At 44.3% G+C, this 24001-nt stretch overlaps 1 protein-coding gene across 2 annotated transcripts in view; it reads left to right on the forward strand.

The window, feature by feature from the left end:
• Positions 1–24001, forward strand: part of GRK3 (G protein-coupled receptor kinase 3) — a 131443-nt gene that overhangs the window by 66925 nt on the left and 40517 nt on the right. For both annotated transcript variants that reach the window (XM_049620628.1, XM_049620629.1), the window contains 6 exons: positions 4679–4780; positions 7007–7081; positions 8157–8218; positions 12195–12246; positions 14266–14357; positions 18657–18756. In XM_049620628.1, the coding sequence (XP_049476585.1) occupies positions 4679–4780; positions 7007–7081; positions 8157–8218; positions 12195–12246; positions 14266–14357; positions 18657–18756 (483 nt within the window). The remainder of the gene's footprint in view (positions 1–4678; positions 4781–7006; positions 7082–8156; positions 8219–12194; positions 12247–14265; positions 14358–18656; positions 18757–24001) is intronic.

Genomic DNA, 24001 nt, shown 5'->3' on the forward strand with positions numbered 1-24001 from the left:
GAGTGGGGTAGTGTGAGATAAGATGAGGTTGAGGAGGGAGATGGGGTTGGGGGCCAGAGTAACAAATTCAGATTTTATTCTAAAGCCCATGGAAAATTTAAGATGGGAGTGTTAACTGAATATTCTCTAAATATCAGTTAACATTAAGGGGGTTGATAGGACAGACCTTCTGCATCTTTACTGAGTTTTTAAATTATTTTTTTTTAAGTTTATTTATTTATTTTGAGAGGGAGAGAGAGCACGAGCAGGGGAGAGGCAGAGAGAGAGAATCCCAAGCTATCAGCACAGAGCCAGACTCAGGGCTTGAACTCATGTACCCATGAGATCATGACCTGAGCTGAAATGGAGTCGGACACTTAACTGAGTGAGCCACCCCAGTGCCCCTCTTTCCTGATTTTAGATCTAGTTGTTCTATCAGTTGCTGAGAGAAGGGTGATAAAAATCTCCCAACTCTGTAGAATTGTCTATTCTTTTTCTCGTCATTTTTAAAATGTATTTTGAAGCTCTGTTATTAGGTGCATATGTGTTTATGATGTTATGTGTTTTCCTATGAAATGTCCCTCCTCATTGCTGGTCATAGTCTTGGTCTTATAGACGACTTCACTGGATATTAATGTAGCCATTCAGTCTCTTTATGCTTCCTGTTTTCATGATACATCTTTCCCCTTCTACTTCCAACCAGTGTTTTTATATATTAAGTGTGTTTCATTGAGACAAATATAAAAATATCTTGCTCAGCACCCCCTCCCCCATTTCTGACAATCTGTATTTTAATGGAGTAATTTTAGATATTTTGTTTATCCTTTGTAGAGTTTGCTGACTTTCTTGAAATCTGTAAATTTATTATCTTTCATCAAATCTGGTAAAATTTGGACCATTACTCTTAAAGCATTTTTTTTACGTAGTCTCCATGCCCAGGGCAGAGGCCAACATGGGGTTTGAACTCACAACCCTAAGATCAAGACCTGAGCTGAGCTCAAGAGCCGGATACTTGGGGTGCTTGGGTGGCTCAACTGGTTGAGCATCCGACTTCAGCTTAGGTCACGATCTCACAGTCTGTGAGTTCGAGCCCTGCGTTGGGCTCTGTGCCGACAGCTCGGAGCCTGGAGCCTGCTTCAGATTCTGTGTCTCCCTCTCTCTCTGCCCCTCCCCTGCTTGCACTCTGTCTCTCTCTGTCTCTCTGTCTCTCTCTCTCTCTCAAAAATAAATAAACTAACAAAAGAAGTTGGATGCTTAACTGACTGTGCTACCCTGGCACCCCTTAAAGCATTTTTTCTACCTCAAGCTCTCTTTCCCCTCTTTCTGGGATTCCAACTATATGTATATTTGATTTTTGGATATTATACTGAATATCACTGCTGCCCTATTCAGTGTTTTTCCCCAAATATTTTTTCTTTCTGTGGGGGTAATTTCTATGGATCTTTCTTCAAATTCATCAACTCTTTTGGCATCTCTGTTATGTCCATCCATTGAAGGTTTTATTTCAAATGTGTTTTTTAGTCTTAAAATTGCCATTTGGTTTTTCCCATAGTTAATATGTTTCTTCTGCTATTTCCTATCTTTTTATTCATTATATGTATATTTTCTGTTACATCTTTGAAGTATAGTTATAAAGCTGCATCAAATCCTTGTCTGATAATTCCGACACCAGAGTAATCTCAGAATGGTCTTCATTTATGGTCTGTTCTCTTAGAGTGTGTGGGCCACATTTTCCTGTTTCTTGGTATGTAGAATAATTTGTTTTCTTATTTTTATTTTACTTTCTTTATTTTCGAGAGAGAGAGAGAGAGAGAGAGAGCATGAATTGGGGAGAGGGGCAGAGGGAAAGAGAGAGAGAATCCTAAGCAGACTCCACACCCAGCGTGGAGCCCACCATGGGGCTCAATCCCCCAACCCTCAGATCATGACCTGAGCCAAAATCAATAGTCACTCAACCGACTGAGCCACCCAGGTGCCCCGATGTGTAGGATAGTTTTGGACTGTGTTTTGTACATTGGGATTGATATATTATAGATATGTACTCTAAATTCTGTACGCTTCTTGAAAGGGTAGTGATTTTTTGTTTTAGCAATTAACTTGAACTCAGTTTTCAAAAGCTCTGTCTTATGAGTAATAGCCGAATCTTGTCCAATTCTTGTAGCCTTATCTGGACTGCTTTGGACCTGCAATGCTCGCAGGTCATTATAGGGTCCAACAGAGATCTTGGCAGTTTTTACACACAGAATTTTGGAGCTCCCTCTCTCTCGCTGTTTATTTTCGAGAATATCCTCTCCTACTTGCCAGCTTCTGTTTGGTGCTCCTTCCCGGTTATGTTTGTACTTTTGATCCCTCACGAAGGTGAGTGTATAGTATAGTATAGAATGTGTAGTTGTTGCGGAAGCCATCAGTGGCTTTACAAGGCCATCTCAACGGAATGGTAGTAAGAAAGTGGAGCTGGGGACCAGAAGTTGCTTGCCCTTAGGGTTCTGGTTATTGAGGCTGCGTGTTCAGCCGTGAACTTTGTAAGCACCCAGGCAGAACGGGACCACACGATCAGTGAACGTTCGTCATCAATGACCACCACACTTCTTGCCTGCGCAAGGGGAGACTTTTCACCTTGAACTCAGGCCTCTGCCTGCTCAGGTTACCTGGTCAACCTAACTGCCCCAGTTAGAGGTGTGGCATTTTCCATGCATAGGCTACAATAAGATCATCCTGGCTAGATTGACAGATAGTTGACTGCATGTTCTCTAGTTAGTGGTCCTCCTGATAATAGAAAGTGAATTTTGGATTATAGCCACAGACACTTGAGGCTCTTACTTTGCCTACTGAGAGTTACCTTTTCTGTTGTTCAGGTTGGGAGTTCATGAGCTACAAGCTCTTAATAAAGCTAGTATTGTGGTTCAGCATATCATTTGCCCAAGAAACAAGAATGTTCCATGTGGTCGGATTGCTACAGTTCATGGAAAACTTCCCATGGCATCAGCATTTGTTTAAACAGGTGTCAACTTGCTTTTGAGGCCCCCAGGAACATAGACTTATATTTCATTACATTAGTTATCTAGGATAATAATTCCATGAAGGCTTATAATTTCTTGAGTTCATTTACTTGTTTAGGCAGAAATGTTTCCGTGAACCCCTTCTATCCCAGAATTCTGCACTGACCTATGGACCTACCTAATATTACAACAACAAAAGTAATCAACCAAGCCAGATCCTCTGTTTGTTTTCTGACTCTACTTCGGATTTTGGTGTCTGGTTTCCGTTGCCTCACAGCTGCCATATTTGCATCCAGCATGGTATTTGAACTCCTTAGACTTGTTTTTCTGAACTGACTCACAGTTGTTAAGCCCGGATTCTTTGGCTACGCCAACATTGCTGGGTTGCTGCTTCATTCGAACAGTCTTTTCTGGTTGGGTGGGGGTATAACCTACCCCAGTCTGCCTTCCTTCAAGGGAGACTTTATTGTCTGTTCCAACAAGACTCCATTCTAAGCCCTGGCAGTCACAGACTTGTGAATCCCAGCCACCTCGTTGTAACACTGGTGGTATTTCAGGATAATAAGATGACCCCAGTCATTTCTCTGGGTGTCAGCCAGCTGGCCCTCATCCGGGACCTCAGTATTTCACACACACACCCACTCCCTGCCAGCTGTGCCCCGTCTTTATCGGAAATTCTCCTAGGATTTACTGGTTTTGATTTCAAAATTATCTAACCCAGCCTATCCTGTAAAAAGGTAACTTTCATTTCTGTTCTGTCATCTCGGAATAAAGAACTCTCAGATACTGTGAAAGGTCCATGTAAACAACTGTCTGTCTGTTGAAAACGCTTTGTTCCCAAAAGTAAGTCATACATAGCAATTAATGATTATATTGAAGATCTTTGCTGCAGTCTTCCTGCTAACTCCGTATTTCATTTGTGCTCTCGTTCCCTGTCTTTTGGATTAGAAGTATTTCTGTAAATAAATAAAAGCAACTCCTCTGATGCAGGAGCTTCTGTTATCAGATTGGAGTGATTGGGGCCATTTTCGACATAAGGCAAGTGTTTCTAAAGCATATTTTTATTATTTGGCCTATCCTCACCATTCCGATTAGCTTCCCTGTATAGACTGTTTGAAGGCACCTGTCTGTTAACACTTTATTGTGCGGCTGAGGCTCAAACCTGAAAAACCAATGCTTGCTTCTGTGGGTCAATGCCTTTCTAAAACGTTCAATTGGTTTTTTAAAAAAAATCTCTTTGCAGGAATTGTGACAATACATATATATATATTTTTTCTTTTGTTTTGTAATGCTGTAGCTGAGTGAGAACGACCCCCGTCATAAGTCTTAGAACTGAATTACAGCCAGATTTAAATGGGTTTTGCTCTGGAAAGGAGAATTGGCAAGGATGAATGGTCCCGGGCTGGTATATTGTAAGATAATTGTAACCATGGCAATATTTGTTTCCTGATATTGTGCTTCTAAATTTAAGTGATGGGGTTCATCATAGGAAAAAACTCATTTGTATGTTTCAAGTTGCATTTAAATGATCCCAACTTCATTCTTCTAACATTAGAAGTGGTTGTTTCTGGTGGAGTAGCGGGTTCAGCAATTTGCCTTAATCTCCTGTGGAAGTGGTTTTTCCCGGGCAAGTAATATCTTTTAATAAAGCGAGTTTTCTGGGAAGACGTACCTAACCATGCTAACTTTGAAAAATCTAGATAAAAGAATACGAGAAGCTTGAGAATGAAGAAGACCGCCTTTTCAGGAGCCGGCAAATTTATGACAAGTACATCATGAAGGAGCTGCTGTCTTGTTCGCATGTAAGTCTTTCTTTGTGTCCTGTTCCTCCAGGATGGGTAGGGGACAGCTTGCAGAGTTCCCAGAGAGAAACCCAAATGGGAGGAAGAAGTTTAAAAATCGAACAGGAGTCCCTGGGGACGGGACCTGTCTCTTCTCTTCTGTCATTTGTCTCCTGGTAACCCTCATACAGAGCTGTTGCTTTGTCTCCTCCGAGTGTATTTCCGAAAGCAGATCTTTCACGGCGAAGAAGAACGAGGCAAATAACATTGACAGCTCCTTCAGCTCAGTGGAAGAAAGGGCTGGTCTCAGTTCTAGACTTTCTAAAGGAAATTAAGCTTTATTGTTGTTAGTGTGGCTCTCCTTTAAATAATTAGGCTAATCAAATATTGATCAACATAAATTTTAAATGGTTTCTGTGGATTCATGAGGAAGAGCATAATTATTACATTAATTTTATTAATAGCTAAATAGACAGTGGAAATATCCCCCCCCCCCCCCCCGCCAGTGTAAATCAGATAAATAATCCATTCGGTCATTGCGATAAACTAGGTTCCTAGGAAACTATTCCACCAGGAGTGAGTGGAATAATTAGTAATAAAAATTTATCACGTGGGCCGCCTGGGTGGTTCAGTCAGTTAAGCGACCGACTTCGGCTCAGGTCACAATCTCGCTGTTGGTGAGTTCGAGCCCGGTGTCGGGCTCTGGGCTGACGGCTTGGAGCCGGGAGCCTGCTTCGGATTCTGTGTCTCCCTCTCTCTCTGTCCCTCCCCTGCTCGTACTGTCTCTCTGTCTCTCAAAAAATGAATAAATGTTAAATTTTTTTTTTTTTTTTTTTACCATGTAATGTCTCCGAGAGAGTTTTCTAAAGGAGTGGCCCCATGGTTCTGGCCTGCTGTGTCCAGTACAGGAGCCACAGGTGGCTATGTAAATTCCATTAAAATCCAATGGAGTTAAAAATTTAACTTCTCAGTGCCTCATGAGCCACATTCAAGTGCTCAATAGCCACACGTGGCTGGTGGCTCCAGTATTGGACAGCACAGGTTCACACCATTGCCGCCATTGCAGAAAGTTCCAGCAGACGGCACTGGCCAGGATCATGGTTTATTTTGGTGCCTCTGTATTTATTGTGCCATTCACTGTCTTAACTGACATGTGAATAACTGTGGCTAAAGGTGGCACCTCTTGCGGCATGCATTTCTTTTTGTTTTTTAATATTTATTTATTTATTTTGAGAGAGAGAGAGAGCATGCGCGAACAGGGGAGGGGCAGAGAGAGGGAGAGAGAGAGAGAGAGAGAGAGAGAGAGAGAGAGAATCCCAAGCAGCCTCCGTGCTGTCAGCGCAGAGCCCGATATGGGGCTCGAACTCACAAACCACGGCATCATGACCCGAGCCCAAATCAAGAGCCAGTGGGCTTAACCAACTGAGCCACCCAGGCGCCCCGTAGTAGACAGGAATCCTGAGCTGGAGCTAAACGGTCGATGCTCTGTGCCTTGCTACCTTGCCAGAGAATGGCTGAACCTTGGAAGATGCCGGATGTTCTGTGGGAATGCCTCGGAAATTAGTTGTCATGTAGCTCAGCAATTCAGGTTTTTTGCCAGTATAACGTGCGTGTGAAGCTTTCCTTCTTAGGGTGCATTATTAAAGAAGATATAATTGGAAGTTTGGGGGGAGAATAGAATGTGTACTTCTTGTTGGTGTAGGCTTTATTCTTCCAGAGCCAGTTCCCCTCTGCCATGGTCACGGCAAGACTTCCCTTAACCTCCAGCCCTCTACCACCCTGGATTAGCTTTGTAGTCCTGACGTTTAACTCTTATGTGTATTTTCACGCATTTGTTTGGTCTTATCTAGTAGAATTTGTATGTTCTCAGGACCCTCATTATTAGCTAATTAAGGGATATATGCATTTAATAAAGTGATCGTAAGCTTCTTTACACTTTTTTTTTTTACATCACAGTTAATCTTAAATTCTTGTGGGACTAGATATGTCGGTCAGGTGCCCCATGCTCATCATCCTTCTCGACACGGCGTCTAAGAATTCTAGAAGCTCAGAGGGACAAGCATCTGTTTGGATTGCCCATAAATATCCAACTGATTTCTAAAGAATGCATGTCAACATAACTACCATAGGTTCCTGCCTAGTAATTGTGTTAAATTATATGTTGTGGTATTGTGTAACATAGGTTTATGTTTCATATTTGTGGAAAAAAAATAACTGTTTTCTGATTTTTTTTTCTTAACAAAAAAGCCGTTCTCAAAGCAAGCTGTAGAACATGTACAAAGTCACCTATCCAAGAAACAAGTGACATCCACTCTTTTCCAGGTAAGGCAAAAGTACTTCAAAATACATACAGCTGACCCTTGAACTACATAGGGAATAGGGGCGCTGACCACCCTGTAGTCGAAAATCCACTTATAACGTTTGATTCCCACCCCCAAACTTTACTGATGGCCTGTTATTGACCAGGAGTCTTACTGGTCACATAAACAGTTGATTAACGCCTACTTTGTATGTTATATATATTCTATTCTGTATTTTTATAATAAGCTAGAGAAAAGAAAACATTAAGAAAATTATAAGGAAAATGCATTTACAATATTGTACTGTAAGAAATCAATGTATAAGTGGACCCGTGTGGTTCAGACTCCTGTTATACAAGGGTCCCCTGCAGATTGTTGTAAAGGGACATGCACTGCACAAATGAGCCAGGAGCCCTTAATCTTGGTCTAGCCATGAATTTGCTCAGAGACCATGGGATAGCACCTGCCCGCAGTGCCCCAGCCTCCGTATGTGCAAAATGAGGAGAGGGATTAACTCTTCCCCATGGTTGTCTTTATCTCTATGATTATGTGAGGTAGAAAGTCAATAAGTAAAAGAGCTAATTACAAAAAACCCATTTACTCCATGGATCCATTAGCTTTTAGTCTTTAAAACTCAGTATCGATGCTGAGTAGCAACACTTATTAATTAACAAAATTCCAGAGACCAGTGCAGCATGAAAGACATGGGCCCCTTGGTCAGAAATTAAGAATTTCAAGATGGCGATAGCAGGGCCCCAAACCACGCAGTGGGCCCTTTTGGGTGCCAGCCCGATGGGGCTGCATGGGTCACACACCGGGAAAACCAACTCTGGTCACCCGGGAAGCCTCTGTGACTTTCCAGGAACCATGCCAGGCCGTAAGGATTCGGTGGCAAACAGGACAGACCTGTCCTTACCTTCCCGGAACGAGCAGTTGAATAGTGCAGATAACTGTTAAGTAAATAATCATGGTGATGAATCTGTTATTGAAAACAAGGGCAAGTGGAAGAGTGGGAACTCCCACCAGTCCGAGTCTCATCAGTTTGTGTTATGGGTTCCTATTTATGCAGTGTGGAATTTCTTTTCCATCCTTTCCAGCCCTACATAGAAGAAATTTGTGAAAGTCTTCGAGGCAACATTTTCCAAAAATTTATGGAAAGGTATGAAACTTCACGTATATGCCTGACATTTCTAGGGGGGATACTTGCTAGGACGTTATTTTAACACATTAATATATATATAAAATCTTGTATAGGTGTATCTCCTTTTACCCAGTGAGCTCTGTCCTTATTAAAATGTGTGCAGATTTGTTCATTTGACAAGTACTTAACTGAGCACGTACTATGTGCCAGGCTTAGCCTTAGACTGTTACCTCAGTAGTTTAAAGTATTATTTAGGATTCACATATCTTAATGTCTCTTCATTTTGAATCTCTTTAGCTTCAAAATGGTCTAAAGTTTAAATAGACTATGGAACCACAACATTAAAAGTAGCTTATTGGGTCACCTTTGCTAATGCAAGCCCTGTTCTGTTAACCTCATTCCTTGGTTTGCACTTTGAGATCCTGCCCCCGAAAGTGGATCAGGCCTGCACTTGATTCCTCATGTGATGGAACTGAAGGGTCCAGGCAGACGTCTGTGCTCATATACGTTATTACGATCCCTGCTAAATACGTTCCCTTTGAGTGACTCAGACTATACGTGTGTGCTTGTCCTACAAAACCCTGAACGCATTCAGTGCTGCCTGCAAAAGTGCCCTTTCAGGCACCCAGCAGTCGGGCAAACAGCAGGATTTCGAGTATTCCTCTGTGAACAGGCACCGCTGGAATTGGGGCTTTTCTGAAACCGAATCTGCATTCGCACAGACCGTGCTCCTCTCCACAGACTCGGCTAATTTCTCGACAATCGACATGATGATTGTGTCTCAGGGCTGGAGCAGCCCCGCAGCTGTTCCATAATTGCCCTTTAAAAACAAATGCTTCTTCACGGCAGTTTTTTGCTCCCCCCCTCCCCATAGTCTCTGAACTAAAGTAATTAAACAAAACAAAACAAAACAAAAAACGTGGTGGTGTGATTCCACTAGAGTTCAAGAGACAATTTTATCCTGGAGTAGAGTCAGTACTTGGGGGAAGCGAATATGCATACAAATGATTATTACACTTCTCTGAGCAGGAGCAGAGACTTTGCTAGAAAGCAAGTAGTTCACACCGAGGGGCTAGGCTGGCTGGGTTTCAGCGGGAGGCCTGCCCGCGCTGTCTCCATCTCCGTTGGTTCGAAAATCTGACCTTTCCCACTCTTGGGTCGGCTGAGAGCTTTTAAGTGATCCTTGGGGCAGAGGGGAAAAACAGGGATGGGCATAAAACTCGGAGGGGGGGGGCGTCCTGTAGCTCTTTGCTCTTAGGTTGTTTCATGAGCCACCAGGCCAGCCTGCCTGTCACTTTTCTCCCCGCTGGTCGAGCCTTTGGCTCTTAGTGCAACCCCCCCCCACACACACACCAGCTGTTTGCATTTACACACACGCACACGCGCACACACACGCGCGCACACACACACGTGCGCGCGCGCAAACACACACACACACACACACACACACACACACACACACACACACAGACACACCCCAGCTGTTTGCGCTTTAGGCCAGCACGTGTACTGGATTTTCTGAAATCATCTTTTCTGAAACTGTTCACCGTATCATGTAAATGCTTTTTAAAAGCGAATTTCTTCATTTTTACACCGCCCTGGGTTCTTTTTATGTGACCACAGTCTCAAATGAGAATGTAAAAACTCCATTGTCAGACCTAGAGTTTCGTGTTTGGGTTTTGAAAAGCGTGGGCACTCCATAAATAGAACCTTGTAGCCTTCGGCCTCAGCGGGACTGGCCACACTCCCCGAGGGTCTCACGGTGAAGGCGGTCTCTCAAGGGCCTGCACTGCAGCCTGGTAATAATGAGGAAATCTTCAGCAGTGCCTTGGCCGGTCTGTGCCTTCACTTGAAGCAGGCAGGGCCCCAGGGCTAAGTTCCAGGCGGGGCTGAGTCTGGGATGTGAGCTTCCGTCAGGCAGTGAACTTCAATTGCCCAGCAGTCTTAAGCCCGAGTCACAGATTGGGGTTAAAAATGCTTAGCCTACACCCTGCCCGCACTGCACCCCGGTTGTTTTTGTATCTTTAACCTCTGCTCTTCCCTCTGGGGTGGCCATATGTCATCTGCAAGGGCGCTGGCTGTCAGGAGCCCTCTGTTGCCTAGGCTCTGCTCTGTCCTCAGCCCTAGTTCCTCTTCTGTCAGGAAGTGCCTGATTCCAGCTTTAGGTATTGACCAAAAATAGCACTCAAAGAACCTCCATGGACACATGACTGACCCCGGACACCCTGGGGGCTATCTGTACTTCCTAAAGAAGAGCTTGTTACAGCGAACCCATACCTCAAGGGCAAAATGTGAGTTTGAGGGTGTTCCTTTTTTTGGGGGGGTGTGTTCTTTTAGGGCAGGGTATGTGTTGGGATTTGGTTCCCTCTTCTCTTGGTCAGCAGGATGGTTCTCTCCCAGGTTGTTAATCTTCCCCAGCTGGTTCGCAAGTTTGTAAATCTTGTAAATTTTGTAAATCTCCAGATCACCGGCCCCTGTTGCCAGCTCTGAGTTCTAGAGTCCATGAGGGAAGGGAGTGGGTTTGCTGGTTGGACTCATCATGCTTTAAAAAAACCAAAACGTTTGAAATAACTCTCAGAAACTCTCCAAATATAATTTGACTAACCTCACAGAGATGATAGGGAGATCAGTGAAACACTCTGTAAGCTTCATTTTAGATTCATTGACAAAAGATGCCTCAGAATTGTAAAGAGTTCTTCTGCTTTTGATTTTCAACGTGATTATATTAGCCTCAGCAATATTTTTAAAAGATCCTAAGAAGGCATATTAAATGAAACCCCCAGGAAACTGGGATATTTAGATGCCTTAAGGCATTCTGTTACAGTGCTGATAATTCCTATACCATGCATTTCGTAAGTACTCTCTCCCTCCCCCCACCTCTCCCTTTCTCTCTCTCTTTCTCTCTCTCATTCATTCATTCATTCATTCATGCATTCAAAGAACCCTGGATACTGTGCCTGTGTAAGGAATTGTGCCAGGGGCTACGTGAAATCCAGCAGTCACCAAGAATATTCTTTGCCTTTGAGCTTTCAATCAAGAATGCAATTCATTTGAAAAAATGTTTTAAAACAAACCCCTTAGACGGCGTTGCTCATTAATTAATGAAAATCATGTCTGTATTAAAATAGGTGTGGGGATAGGTATTTTTCTTACTTCCTGGAAGAAAAATCTATTCATCACGCAGTTGAGTAAATTGTGGGAGCAAATCGGCTCAGTAGGACTTAGCGGATCTTGCGATTCTAGCCTGAGGGGCTTTTTCTCCTACAGCATCTGTGTCTTGGAGCAACAGTGCTGGGTCTGGGTTCAGGTCTGGCCCCACCACTCCTCTCACTGTGTGACCTTGGCCACGCCTGGGTCTCCCGTGCTGCGGAATGGGCATCTTCATCGACCAGGGCCTTGCACATGAAAAGCCCCATGGGGTGTCTGCTGTTCTTAGAATTCCTTACAAATACTAATTTTCTTGTCGCTTAGAGCGGCATGGTCGGGTATGGTAGCCACTAGCCACGTGTGACTCCTGAGCACTTGAAATGACCGGTGTGACGAGTGTGAATGGATATGGGCTCCAGGTGCAAAATACACACTTAAGTTTCAAAACCAAATGTAGGAACTAGGTTGTAGAATGCCTCGCTACTAATTTTATACCGATTACGTGTTGAAACGATAGTTTTTTTGCCGTACTGGGGTTCAAGAAGGTAACGGTATTCAGATTAAACTACCAGCGTGGCTCACGTTAGGCCTTCTCTTGGACGGTGCCGATTCAGATAAAGACGCAGTAACCACAGTTTAAGGGGAACACGCCGTCTTTCACCTGAATCGTAAAATAAAGCTGAAGCATAAAATAAATGCTTTGCGAGAAACATGTTGGAAGAAAACATGCCTCTGGTCAGGAAGCAACACAGGTGTTCCGTCCGAGGTTGTCTGTTAACATTGCCCGGTCAACCCGACTCCTGTGACACGTGGCTCTTCAGTGACCATTATTATATTCTTTTTTTAGTGACAAGTTCACCCGATTTTGCCAGTGGAAAAACGTAGAATTAAACATCCATGTGAGTATCCTCTTAATTCTTCCCCCCCCCTCTTTTTTTTTAAATAAAAACTTCCTCTGGCTTAACTTCGTGAGAAAATACTTTATCCCGGAGCACACTCCCACGGGTAATGCGCCACTAACAGATGTCTCCCTTATAGCTTTAACGTAAGAAGAATTCATCCCCCCGTACCCGGTTTCGTAAACAGTTCGAGGTTTAATTCTCTTTTTTCCCATTCATATAAGGATGTGTTTATTTAGTTAAGAAAGGGTATTTTAAGCAGTGACTGACCCACAGAAATAGTAGTAAAAAATACAAGTCTCCTACAGAATGTGCTTCCCACATGCTTTTGTCTTTCGGCATCCTGGTAAGGACTCTCTTCTCTTATTATTAGGTCTAATCTTGTCATAAGAATGATGGCATCTCTTATTAGCCCAAGGTTTCATCTCCTTTTTTTTAATTTATTTTTTTTTTTAATATTTTTGAGAATGAGAAAAGCAGTCCTCAGAAACTGGCTACTTTCTAACACACATTTCCCGAAAGGCTCATCTGCTTCCAGCTTTCAACCTCAAGTTCTGGGGCATGCCCCCTGCTTCACTTTTAGAACCCTCCTTTTTTTTTTTTTTTTTTAATTTTTTTAATGTTTATTTATTTATTATTTTTTTTTTTTGAGAAAGAGAGCACGAGTGGGGGTGGGGACAGAGAGAAAGGCAGACACAGAATCCGAAGCAGGCTCCAGACTCTGAGCCCTCAGCACAGAGCCTGACGCAGGGCTTGAACTCACAAACCCGAAGATCGTGACCTGAGCTATAGTCAGACGCTAAATCAGCTGAGCCACCCAGGTGCCCCATACCCTCGTTTCTTGATACAGCCTCTTTTACCTTCCCCTTCATGTCCATTTGTGAGTAAGAAAAAGAAATCATCAACTGGATTTTTTTTTTTTTTAACTTGAGTATACCATTGGGAGAAGCAGGTGTGTGTGTGTGTGTGTGTGTGTGTGTGTGTGGTTTTGTTTTTTTTTTTTAATTCTTCTTCTTTTTTTTTTAAACTTCCCCTTTCTTTCACAGTTCCTGGCAGGATTGTAGAAACAAGAGGGAAATCACACATTTTTCAAAAATATCCTCTGTATTTGCCATAGAGCTTTCTCACGCTTCTGCTCCTTCAGCAGACCCTGGGTGCTCATGTCCTGCTGTCTGTCCCCTGAGCATCAGATGTGAGGCCTGTGGGCCCAGTTAGCTGCGGCTGCAAACGTGTTTCAAGGGCTGTGTGGGGGGAACCCTTCAGGAACCTGACCCTTAACTTGCCAGCACGCATAAGCTACTAAGGTGTTTGCTCTTTTCCGCCTGCCCCTTTGGACATCGGGCTCACTGTCTGCCTTTGTACCATCGAAGACTGTTAAAGCTATTGGGGAGGTGGGGCATTGCTGAGATCCTGACACAAGGAAAGGGCTTATGAATGAAGCCTCTTGATACACTTTCCTCCTACTTCGGGTCTTGTTTTCATGCTCACATGCCCAGCATGAGTCCTAGCGATTCCCTGACGTTATCAATAAAAAATTCACATGGCCGGCACCCGCCGAGTTTTCTCATCATATGGCCCGCTGTTAGGAAAACATAGATGCCCTCGATGTAGACTTATTTTTTTACCATGACAGTTCCTGGAATTGCTGAGCTGTTCCCACACTTCCGGCTTCAGAGTAGCTGAGGCGGCTTTTCATTTGGACTAGAAATTTCACACTCCCCTGTCTTCGGGGCATACGGCTTACGACCTAAAACGCAGGAGATCGGAAAAACAATCTGACTCGGCTCCCACTCTGTCCTCGTCCCACTCGCCTCCCTTTTGTGCGCTTTGAGGGTGGAGCACATGGAGGTTCTAGAAAGTCTGGCAGCCTTGCACATCTCGTCTTGCAGTCCGGGGAATCAGTCACAGAAAGGGTAGATCCCTCTGTCAGAATGGCTCTTTTAGTAACTGTGTTGCATGAAAACAACAGCATAATTTTAATGCAATTCTGTGTTTTCGTATCGTGTTTTGAATTCACAGTTGACCATGAATGATTTCAGCGTACATAGAATCATTGGACGAGGAGGATTTGGTGAAGTGTATGGTTGCAGGAAAGCAGACACTGGAAAAATGTAAGCTTTCTATGGGTTTTGTGCTTTGCATCAAAAGAAAACACCTGCATAGGTTTGTGGAAGCCCCGATCTCACTCCTGAAGTAACTTAACCTCAGAAAGAAAAGGGCTGTTTTTTGTGAGGCATCGGAAATGAGAACAGTTGGCTGGAACTTCCATCACGTAGGGTGAAATGGGAAGTTAGCCAGTGACTATGTGTCATGAGCCCCTATCACTCAGGCCGTGGGTGAAGCAGTCTGGGACCTAGAAGTGACCAAGAAGGGGCGTTCTGTACCGCCTCCCGGGCCAATCGGTTGCAAAGAATTCTCTGCTTCGCAGAGGAGAGAACTTTTCTTCTAGACAGTGACCACCCGTGATTTAGCACATACACTTTTCGGTGGTGTAACATCCCAGGAGATGTTGGTTCCCGTAGTTGGGTAGCTCGAGCCCTGGCGAACAGGATGCCCTCCTAGGAGGGTCGTGATCACGGGTCTCCATGACTGCGTCGGCCGCTGATCGTACAGGTGGTTGATGTGAGGCAGTTAACATGCACGTGTGCCGGGTGTGAGGCTCTTCTGGAAAGTGAAAGGTGGAGTTCTTAAGTGGTGCAGGTGTCGGGGGGGAGGGGGGCTAGTTTTTAGAAGCAGTTTGTTTACGTGAGCATATATCCAAAAACAAAAGACAATGGGAAAATACAGTTTGATAGGCCCAGAACCACCAAGTTTGATCAAGTGACAGGCCTTTTAGAATAACAGCAAAGTGGAATAGTCTGTGCGGCTTGGTCTGAGTCGGTGTAAGAGGAGTAATTGGGGTCAGCGAATTCAGTGTCCTTCTCCCCCCACCACCGGGTCAGCACTCAGCCTCCACTCGGGTCCTCCCCGTGATTGGGCACTGACGGCCTTGCCAGGTGGCCCTCTTAGTTTTCAGACAGGTCCAGTAACTGGCACGATCTTTAGTAGGTGGGGGCTGGAATTCACCTTCACTAACTTACACCCACTGGTCTTCCTGTTTTGGGGCCCTGCGTGGGGTGAACCCAGTGTCTGGCACTCGGGCATCTGACGTCTGGTGCCCTGCTGAGACAGGATGGCCTGGTGATCCAGAGTGGGGGCCCTGGCGTCCCATGGCCGGGTCAGACCCGGCTTCCGCTTTCCGGCCGGCACGAGGTTTGTGCCTTCTCTCGGCCTCTGCACCCAAGTCTGTAGGGGGCGGAAAATACTTCCTGGTTGTGAGAATTGAACGGGATGGTACATCGTAAAGCCTGCAGATAACTGCCTGTTCCATAGTCCGTATTAGCGAACAGTCCTCTGCGGCCCCGTCTCTGTCCCAATTCTGTCTGTACTCCCGCGGTGGACTTTGATAATAAGTGTCGCTCTTCCTTTGGCACTTATTCCGTTTCACCAAATGTGTTCGCTTTCCTTCCTCACGGCCCAGGTGTTTAGGAGATCTGCTAATCTGCCACATGATGTGCAAGTCAATGTCACCGTGTGTCCCTGCATTACGTTGGTTATTTCACACGATTCTCTGTGTGTGGAAAACTGTCTTCCACTTTCTAGAACAAGGGTAGACGCTTACCGGGGAGTCCCACAGCTAGGAAGCGGCCAGGCTCAGTCCCTGTGGATCCTGGAGCCCATCCGTGAACTGCCACCCACCTCGCTCAGAAGCCAGTGGCAGCCAACTGGCTTAACCCCGGGGCTCAAGGCCCGTGTGTGCCAGCTTCTCTGGTCTGCAGTTTGAACGTTCTTCCGAACGCCAGCCTGGTATAGTGATAGAAGCAGTAGGACACAGTTTGAAAATTCATCATAGAACTTAAATGAAGAACACGTTACTTCATATGTTCTCATGTGTAATCCCTTAACTAAGCAAATTAACGTCTCCATCAATGGATTTGTTATAAAGAGCTCCTGGGAGAGTCGATAAAATTACCAAATTTGGGGGCGGCTGGGTAGCTCGGTCGGTGGAGCATTGCCTCTTGATTTCGGCTCAGGTCACGATCCCAGAGTTGTGGGATCGAGCTCCGTGTCGGGCTCCGGCGGGACGTGGAACCTGCTTGACATTCTCAACCACTTTCTCTCTCTCCCCACCACCCGCTCTATGCTGCTCCTGTGCACGCACTCTCTCTCTCTCTAAAAAGAAAAGCAAATATAAAATTTGAACATCCCTCTCTCTTTTGCTAAGTCATAACATTGTGAGTTATGATCAGTTAGAAACAAGTGGATTTTCTGTGTCCCGTCACAGCCGGACAAACATCCACATTGTGTGCCGGGGCCTTGTAAAGTGGGACTTACAGCCACACACAGAGTTCTGAAGCCCCTGAGGCCCCTGTGAAAATGTCCTTTCAGCTTTCTGCTGTGCTGCTGACAAATCATCCTTCTTTCTTTAACCTGCGATTATAGAGAATGCCAAATAGCATGTCTGCATTACCTTAATAGAAGTTTGTACCAAGGCTTCAAAAAGCTTGAGTTGTCAGCTCTTTCTTCTCCACCAACTTTTATATGAAAGTCTTACGGATTCTTTTTATTATTTGAAAATACGATCACTTCGATATCCAGATTAAAAACAAAACAGGGCTGCCTGGCGGGCTCAGTGAGTGGAGCATGTGACTCTTGATCTCCAGGTGGTCCATTCGAGCCCCACGCTGGGTGCAGAGATTACTTAAAAAAACTGAAAACAAACCAATCAAACAGCATTTTAGAACATGCCTTTTTGAGCATGGGCCGGCCCTTTTCATTTTGTTGGTTGCCAGTGTTTGAGTCTTGCCCTCTGCACTCTTGCAAAATCTTGACCACTGCTGAAATCACAGTTCCTAAAAGCTAAATATTACACACACTACTGCAACACACAGTAGCAACTAAACAGCAACAATATGTCCAAAGTTTTATTTTCACTAAATTTATTCACATCCCTCTACTTCTGGTTCTCATTTAACTGGAACTTCTATTGTGTAATGGTATTAATATCTTAATTATTGCTTAATTTTTTAAGCTTTCTTTTGATTTAAAATTTTTTAAAGAAACCTTTTATTTTATTTTATTTTATTTTATTTTATTTTATTTTATTTTATTTTATTTATTTTTGAGAGAGAGTAAGTGCATGAGGGAGAAGCAGAGAGGGAGGGAGATCGAGAATCCCAAGCAGGCCCTGCACCCAGCATGGAGCCCAAAGCAGGGCTTGATCTCACAAACCGTAAGATCATGACCTGAGCCAAAATCAAGAGGCCGATGGATGCTTAACCGACTGAGCCACCCTGGCGCCCCTGACACCTTTTTATTTCGAATTTTATTTTTGCCACCTAATTTTAGGTTTACAGAAAGGGTTCAAAAACACACCCAGTATCTCTGTCTTACGTTACTATGGAACATTTCTCCTAACAAATGAACTAATATACATTATTATTCACTGAAGTTTCTACTTTTTTTGGTTTTTTTTTTACTTTACTTTAAAAAAAGATTTTTTTCATGTTTATTTATCTGTGAGAGACAGAGAGAGACCATGAGCAGGGGAGGGGCAGAGAGAGAGGGAGACACAGAATCTGAAACAGGCTCTGAGCTGTCAGCACAGAGCCCGATGTGGGGCTCGAACCCATTAACTGTGAGCATAAGTCGGACGCTTAACCGTCTGAGCCACCCAGGCACCCCTTTACTTTACTTTTTTACTTTACTCTTTACCCAATGGCCTTTTGTGTTAACCAGATCCCGTGTTACATTTAAGTCCTCTCGTCCCCTTAGGCTCCTTTAGACTGTGTAGTTTCTTGGACTCTCCTTGTTTCTGATGGGCTGTGCTGCTTTGAGGACCCCTGGCCAGGTGTATTGTACGTCTTCCAGTTTAGGCATGCTTTCCTCCTGGTTATACTGGGGCTGTGGGCTTTTGGAAGGAAGACCCCAGTGGCAGAACACCATTCTCATTGCGTCCTATCATGGGTGCCCGTCGTCAACATGACTCCTCACTGTTGATGCTGACCTTGACCGCCTACTTGAGTTCGCGTTCGTCAGGCTTCTCCACCATAACGTCACTGTCCCCTCTCCTCCACACTGTCCTCTTGGAAAGGAGCTTACTGTGTGCCGTCCCCACCCAAGGAGTGAGGAGGGATGCTCCACGTTGAAATGTTTTCTTAATGCGTGCAAAATTTAAAAAATACATTTTTTATAAATATTTCTTTTTTATAATTTTTTTCTTTTTTTTTGCATGACAGTCAGCAAGTACCATTTTGCTTCTTTCAAACACTTCCCGAGTCTTTAGAAACTTTCCCCAGTACGACATGGATCGTTTAAAGCAGCTTGGATTCTTTCCAGCGCAGCTCTTTCAATAACATTTATGTTTCCAGGTACGCAATGAAATGCCTGGATAAGAAGAGGATCAAGATGAAACAAGGAGAAACATTAGCCTTAAATGAGAGGATTATGTTGTCTCTTGTGAGCACAGGGGTGAGTATTCCGTTTGGAGCACTGCTTGCTCTGGTCTTTGCTGGTTGCTCGGTTTTCCAGATCGAGACAATTTATTTAAAATGCAGGCATTCTTTCCCGGCAAATTATGCAGCCAGCCAGTTTTCGGGTGAGTGAGCGTTTATAGCAGGGAAAAGCAGCACTAAGTTAATATAAATAGTGTAGAATCCGCATATTATCTCTGTTTAATTTGGGAGTTGGAAAAGTGCTAGCAACCATCATTATGCACACCCACGACGTCTCCCTTTAGTGGCTGTTTTATGACTTTCCTCTCTGCGGAACGTGGTTGCCGAGATGGCAGGAAATAATTGCGGCAACGGCAACGAAATCACTTGAGTCTAGTTAAGAACTGCCTGCATGACGGAGGACTGACCCAGAGAAGCTGGAGTGCAAGGAAAGTCGCTCTTGTCCTTTGTGAACAGATAGAGAGGAAGCATCTTGGGTTACTCAAGTCCGAATTGCACTTGGGGCTGTGCGCCATCAGAAGGTGGCTCTGTCTTCGCGGCCCTTGCTGCTTTTCACCTGCTGCCGTGGACTTTGGTCATTTCCATTTCCAAAACGGTGTTTCCACCTGTTGGACAGTTTATTTGTCCATCAGCCTGGCATTTTTAGCTCAGCCTGTGTCAAAAACTCCTGCCCCGTGACTTCTTGCAAAACAGGATCCCATTCTGGCCGTTTTTGCAGTGAATGGTATGAACCTTGGCGGTTCTGTATTTGAACAGATGGGTGTGAAGACACCCAGAAAAACTCAGTGTCCCAGAAACCTGGGCAGTCCTGCGTGTGCCAGAGGGCCTGCCATCCAGCATGTAGAGGGGGTCAGGGACTCAGGGTCTCCAAGGGAAGGCAGGAAATGAGGGTGGAGTGGCCAGACCCATGCTGAGTGCCTCCCCCTGTGAATTTAAAGCTAATCACCAAGCCAAGAAGGTTTATATGCAGTGAGATATATTGGGGAGGGTGTGGCCTCCTGATAGCCTAGCTGGTTTCTAAACAGGCTCATTCTCACCGGAAGGAGAAAGGAATCAGACTTCAATGGTGAATCAAAGAACCCTTTTCGACTAGTAAGCAAGGAACCCGACACCCGGAGGGGTTAATTTCCTTACCCAGAGTCTATGGACCCTCTGACTAGTGTTCCTTTCTTACGATCACCTTCTAAGCTCTGTGTTTTTTGGCTAGCACCTATATTTAATGTATTGTGGTTTATGTTTTCCTGGGGTTCGTTTGAAGCAGTTTCAGAAAGGTTATGTGCTACCGAAGTAAAGGATTCTCATAATTTGGCTCAACCATAATAAAAAAGAACACTGTAGCTATAAATAATCTCTAACTATGTGCCTCTGCCTCCTAACATCTGGACATTGAGCATTTCAAGTAAGAGTCGTGTTGGGTGCGTGACCGCGTTGGCACCTACTTGGAACCGAAGCTAAGCAGCTCACACACTCTTGGAACCAGTAAGAATGGCATTGGTTTCTAGTTTCTATTGGAAATGTCATCGCCTTAAATTTCAAACATGGGTGTGCCCTTACTGCAGATTTTAAGTGGTAATTAAAATATTAATTTTTCATGAGCCATCTCCACACCTTGCATGTTTATTCTCGAGAAGGCCTGTGGGGAAAACGTTGGGAGTGTTGAAGAAATATACATACAGTTTTCACATAGCATTTTTATAGTTACTTTTTTCAGGCAAGGGGGAATATGGTTATGTAGATGTATCGGTCATTCTTCACCCATCTTAACCCTCCACGGGAATAAATAAAAAATTGGTCTACTACTTTGAGCTAATTTAAAAGAATTATTTATATTTTTAATTCAAGTATCAAGCCTTTTTGTTTGGTTTCATTTTTTGGGAATTAGAGGTTGATGTTTTTTACTTATCAATACATAATTTAACCAAAAGTGCTGTAATAACACTATTTGGAATTTTTTCCTTTTCTTTTTTGCTAATCAAAGGCCACTTTTTCTGGTTCTTTAATCATCTTTAATTTAAAATCACCTCACTAGTACACTTAAGATCAGCATGTTGGCATGGAACTGGAGTGCCGTCCCTCATTACAGTTTTCCTTTTATTGGAAGGGTTTTTTTGTTTGTTTGCTTGTTTTTCCTTCCAATTTCAAGTTGAGTGTTTTTTCCCCCAACCTTTCAAAGAGACAGTGGCAGTACCGTTCCCAGTTTGATTCTAGAATAGTAAAAGGGTAATCTTTAGGATTAAGAACTAGGATAAGTATGTCCACAGGTGAGAATGTCCATAGCTGAGAAAGAACAGTCAGCACCTTCACTAAACAGTCACGTAGTGTCCTCCAAAGTGTCATTCATTCCTTGAAACACGTTTCCGTGCCTAGATCATGTCAGGCATTCTCCTGCAGGATGGAGGGTCCCAAACTGTGACTTTGGTCCCTGCTCTTTTAGAGCTACACAGAATGAAGGAAGGTGGTAGTGTTCACATGATCTCAGAAATGTATAAATAATCAGGACACCTCTAGAAGGTGCCCGGTGCTCAGGAGGCACTTAGCAGGGAGGAGGTGGCAAGGGATAGTCCTCTGAGGTCACAGGAGGTGTCAGTGCTTGTCTGGGTCCTGGGCGCTTCAGGAGGCTTTGCAGACTTCGGAGAAGGTCAGCTGAGCTGGGGTCTCGAGTGGTGCGTGCATAGCCCCAGATGAAGTTGGGAGTGGAGAGGGAGACCGACAGAGGCCAGGCCAGCCTGTAAAGAGCTTTCTAGGGCAATACTGAGGATTTAAAAAAGAAAAAAAAATCTTTTAGCAATTGGAGACAAAGTGTTTTAAGCAGGAAGTTAACAGAAGCCTCCTCCTGACTGCGAGGTGGAGAATTTTCTTGAAGAAATACTGCGTGCTGTATTTTATCACAGTTTTGCAGAGTTCCTGCAAAAATACAAGCTGTTTTGCTCACTACCGGTAGGAAATCAAAGAAGACAGTTCCTTGCTGAGGGTCTACCTCTACGAGGCCCTTTAGTTCTTACTGCCTTTAATTTGTAATCAAGGCAGAACATCTTAACCATAATGATGTTCACAACTGTATCAGCCCCATCGCCGAACTGCCATTTTTTCACACTGGTCGGTATTTGGTTCTTTGCGTCTCGAGCTTCCCACGAGACCTGGTGTGGTATCTGCCCAGCACCTGAGAGGTGACGGATTGCAGTCAGCATACAGATAACTGAATCGTATCCCTTTAACTGAGCTCTTACTTGTCTTTGCCACAGAAGCCCAGCCTTTGTGAGCAGCGTAAGTAACATAGAACCCTGGAGAGGGTCAGGAGACTGGGGGTTGAAATCCTGGCTGGCTACCACATTTCTTTCTGACCTCAGGCAAGTCATTTCCCCTTTTTAGGGCCTTAGTTTCTTTATTTTAAAAATAAACACGCAAGACCAGGTGATATTTTTTTTTTTTTTAAAGAGCCCTTCCTGTTCAGAAAGCCTGTGATGCTAAATCTACAGTTCGTGTCCCTTCTTAATAACATATGATCTTAAGTGAACCTATTCTGTTTGCCTTTTGCCATTTCCTTGGGGTTACCATTAGAAGGATCATATCCCATTGTGTTCAGAAATACCCCTTGGTGGAGTGAGTACAGATGCCTCTGGAGCTGGGAAAGACTCTGGCCTCACTAAGTTCTGGGTCCACCCGCCTCTCTGCTCTACAGATGAATTGCTCATCGGATCAGGAACCAGAGTGTGTGGGGAACCCCGTTCAGGAAGGAGCAGAATGAGCCATCTTCAGCAGGCTATTAAAAAGGTGGTTCCCTAAGGGCTTCCAAGTGGGAGGGTGCCCCCCACCTCCAGGAAGGCCACATGGCTTTTAACAGAAAAAGGAAAGCACTTTTATTTTGCCTGTTTAAAGCAAAATCAGCTTTGAAATCAGTAATCACTAATACCATCTCAACGGTGTTTTAAGGCAAACTAGGTAACCACAAAATGAAATTTGTAGTTCATTCCGGAAGACACATGGAAATTGTATTCAGGTTCATGAATCTCTGGTATAGAAAGGAGTCAGATTTATCAGTATGCCCTTAATACAGAGGTTTGGACGATGCAGATTCAGTGTATAGATTATTCTGTTGAAACCTGACTATTTTCTGTGGAATTTAATGATTTTTTTGTTTCTGTTAAGAAAGTGGATATAGATGTGGGGTGTTTTTTTTTGGCCAGTTTCTATTTTAATCAGTTGAGTGGCAAGTATACACTGTATATAAAGAATCTAAATGGACCTAGTTATAGATCTGGCTTAGCACTGAGGAGTTTTCACAAGGGAACACAAGCATGTGTCCAGCACTCAGATCGAGGGATAGAAAGTTAGTCGTATTCCTTGGGGCACCTGGGTGGCTCAGTCGGTTGAGCATCCAACTTCGGCTCCAGTCGTGATCTTGCAGTTTGTGAGTTTGAGCCCTGCGTCGGGCTCACTGCTGTCGGTGCAGAGCCTGCCTTCAGATCCTCTGTCCCTAATATCTCTCTCTCTCTCTCTCTCTCTCTCTCTCCCTCTCTCTCCCTCTCTCTCCCTCTCTCTCCCTCCCTCTCTCTCCCTCTCTCTCTCTCTCTCTCTCTCTGCCCCTCCCCTGCTTATGCTCTCTCTCAAAAATAAACATTAAAAATAATAAATAAATAAATAAATAAATAAAATAAAGTTACTCATATTCCTGAAGTCTTGTGCCTCTTCCAGTCACCTACCCCGCGCCCAGGTTAACTACTACCCAGATACCTAACACTGTCATTTAATTTGGCTTTGCCTGTGTTTGAACTTGGTATAAATGTGCCCTCTCGCGTCTGGCTTCTCTCACTCAGCATTGCTTGTGAGATTCACCTGCATCATAGCACGTGGCCATGGTACATTCTGCGGCTACGTAGCAGAGGTCCGCAAGCTGCGTATGGCCAATGGACCAGATCTGGCTTGTGGCCTTTTTTTCTGTAGAGCCCATGGACTGGCAATGGGTTTTCCGTTCCTGAGGCATGGTACAGAAAATAAACAAAGGATATGTGACAGAGGTGGCCTGGAGCCTGCAAAACCGAAAATAATTCGTGTCTAGCCCCTTGTACACAAACTTGCTGACCCTTGCTGTATAGCATTCCCCCGCGTAAAGCGACCATGGTTCACGCATCCGTTCTAATGCCGGTAGACATCCGGGTTACTTTCCGCTTGGGGCTCCTTTGAACCGTGCTGCGAGGAGCATTCTCTTGCGGTTCTCTTAGTACACATTGGGTACGGGCTGCTGTGAGGTGTGCAGCTGGCGG

This window comes from Panthera uncia (genome assembly GCF_023721935.1).
Source record: "Panthera uncia isolate 11264 chromosome D3 unlocalized genomic scaffold, Puncia_PCG_1.0 HiC_scaffold_8, whole genome shotgun sequence".
Classification (NCBI taxonomy): Eukaryota; Metazoa; Chordata; class Mammalia; order Carnivora; family Felidae; genus Panthera; species Panthera uncia.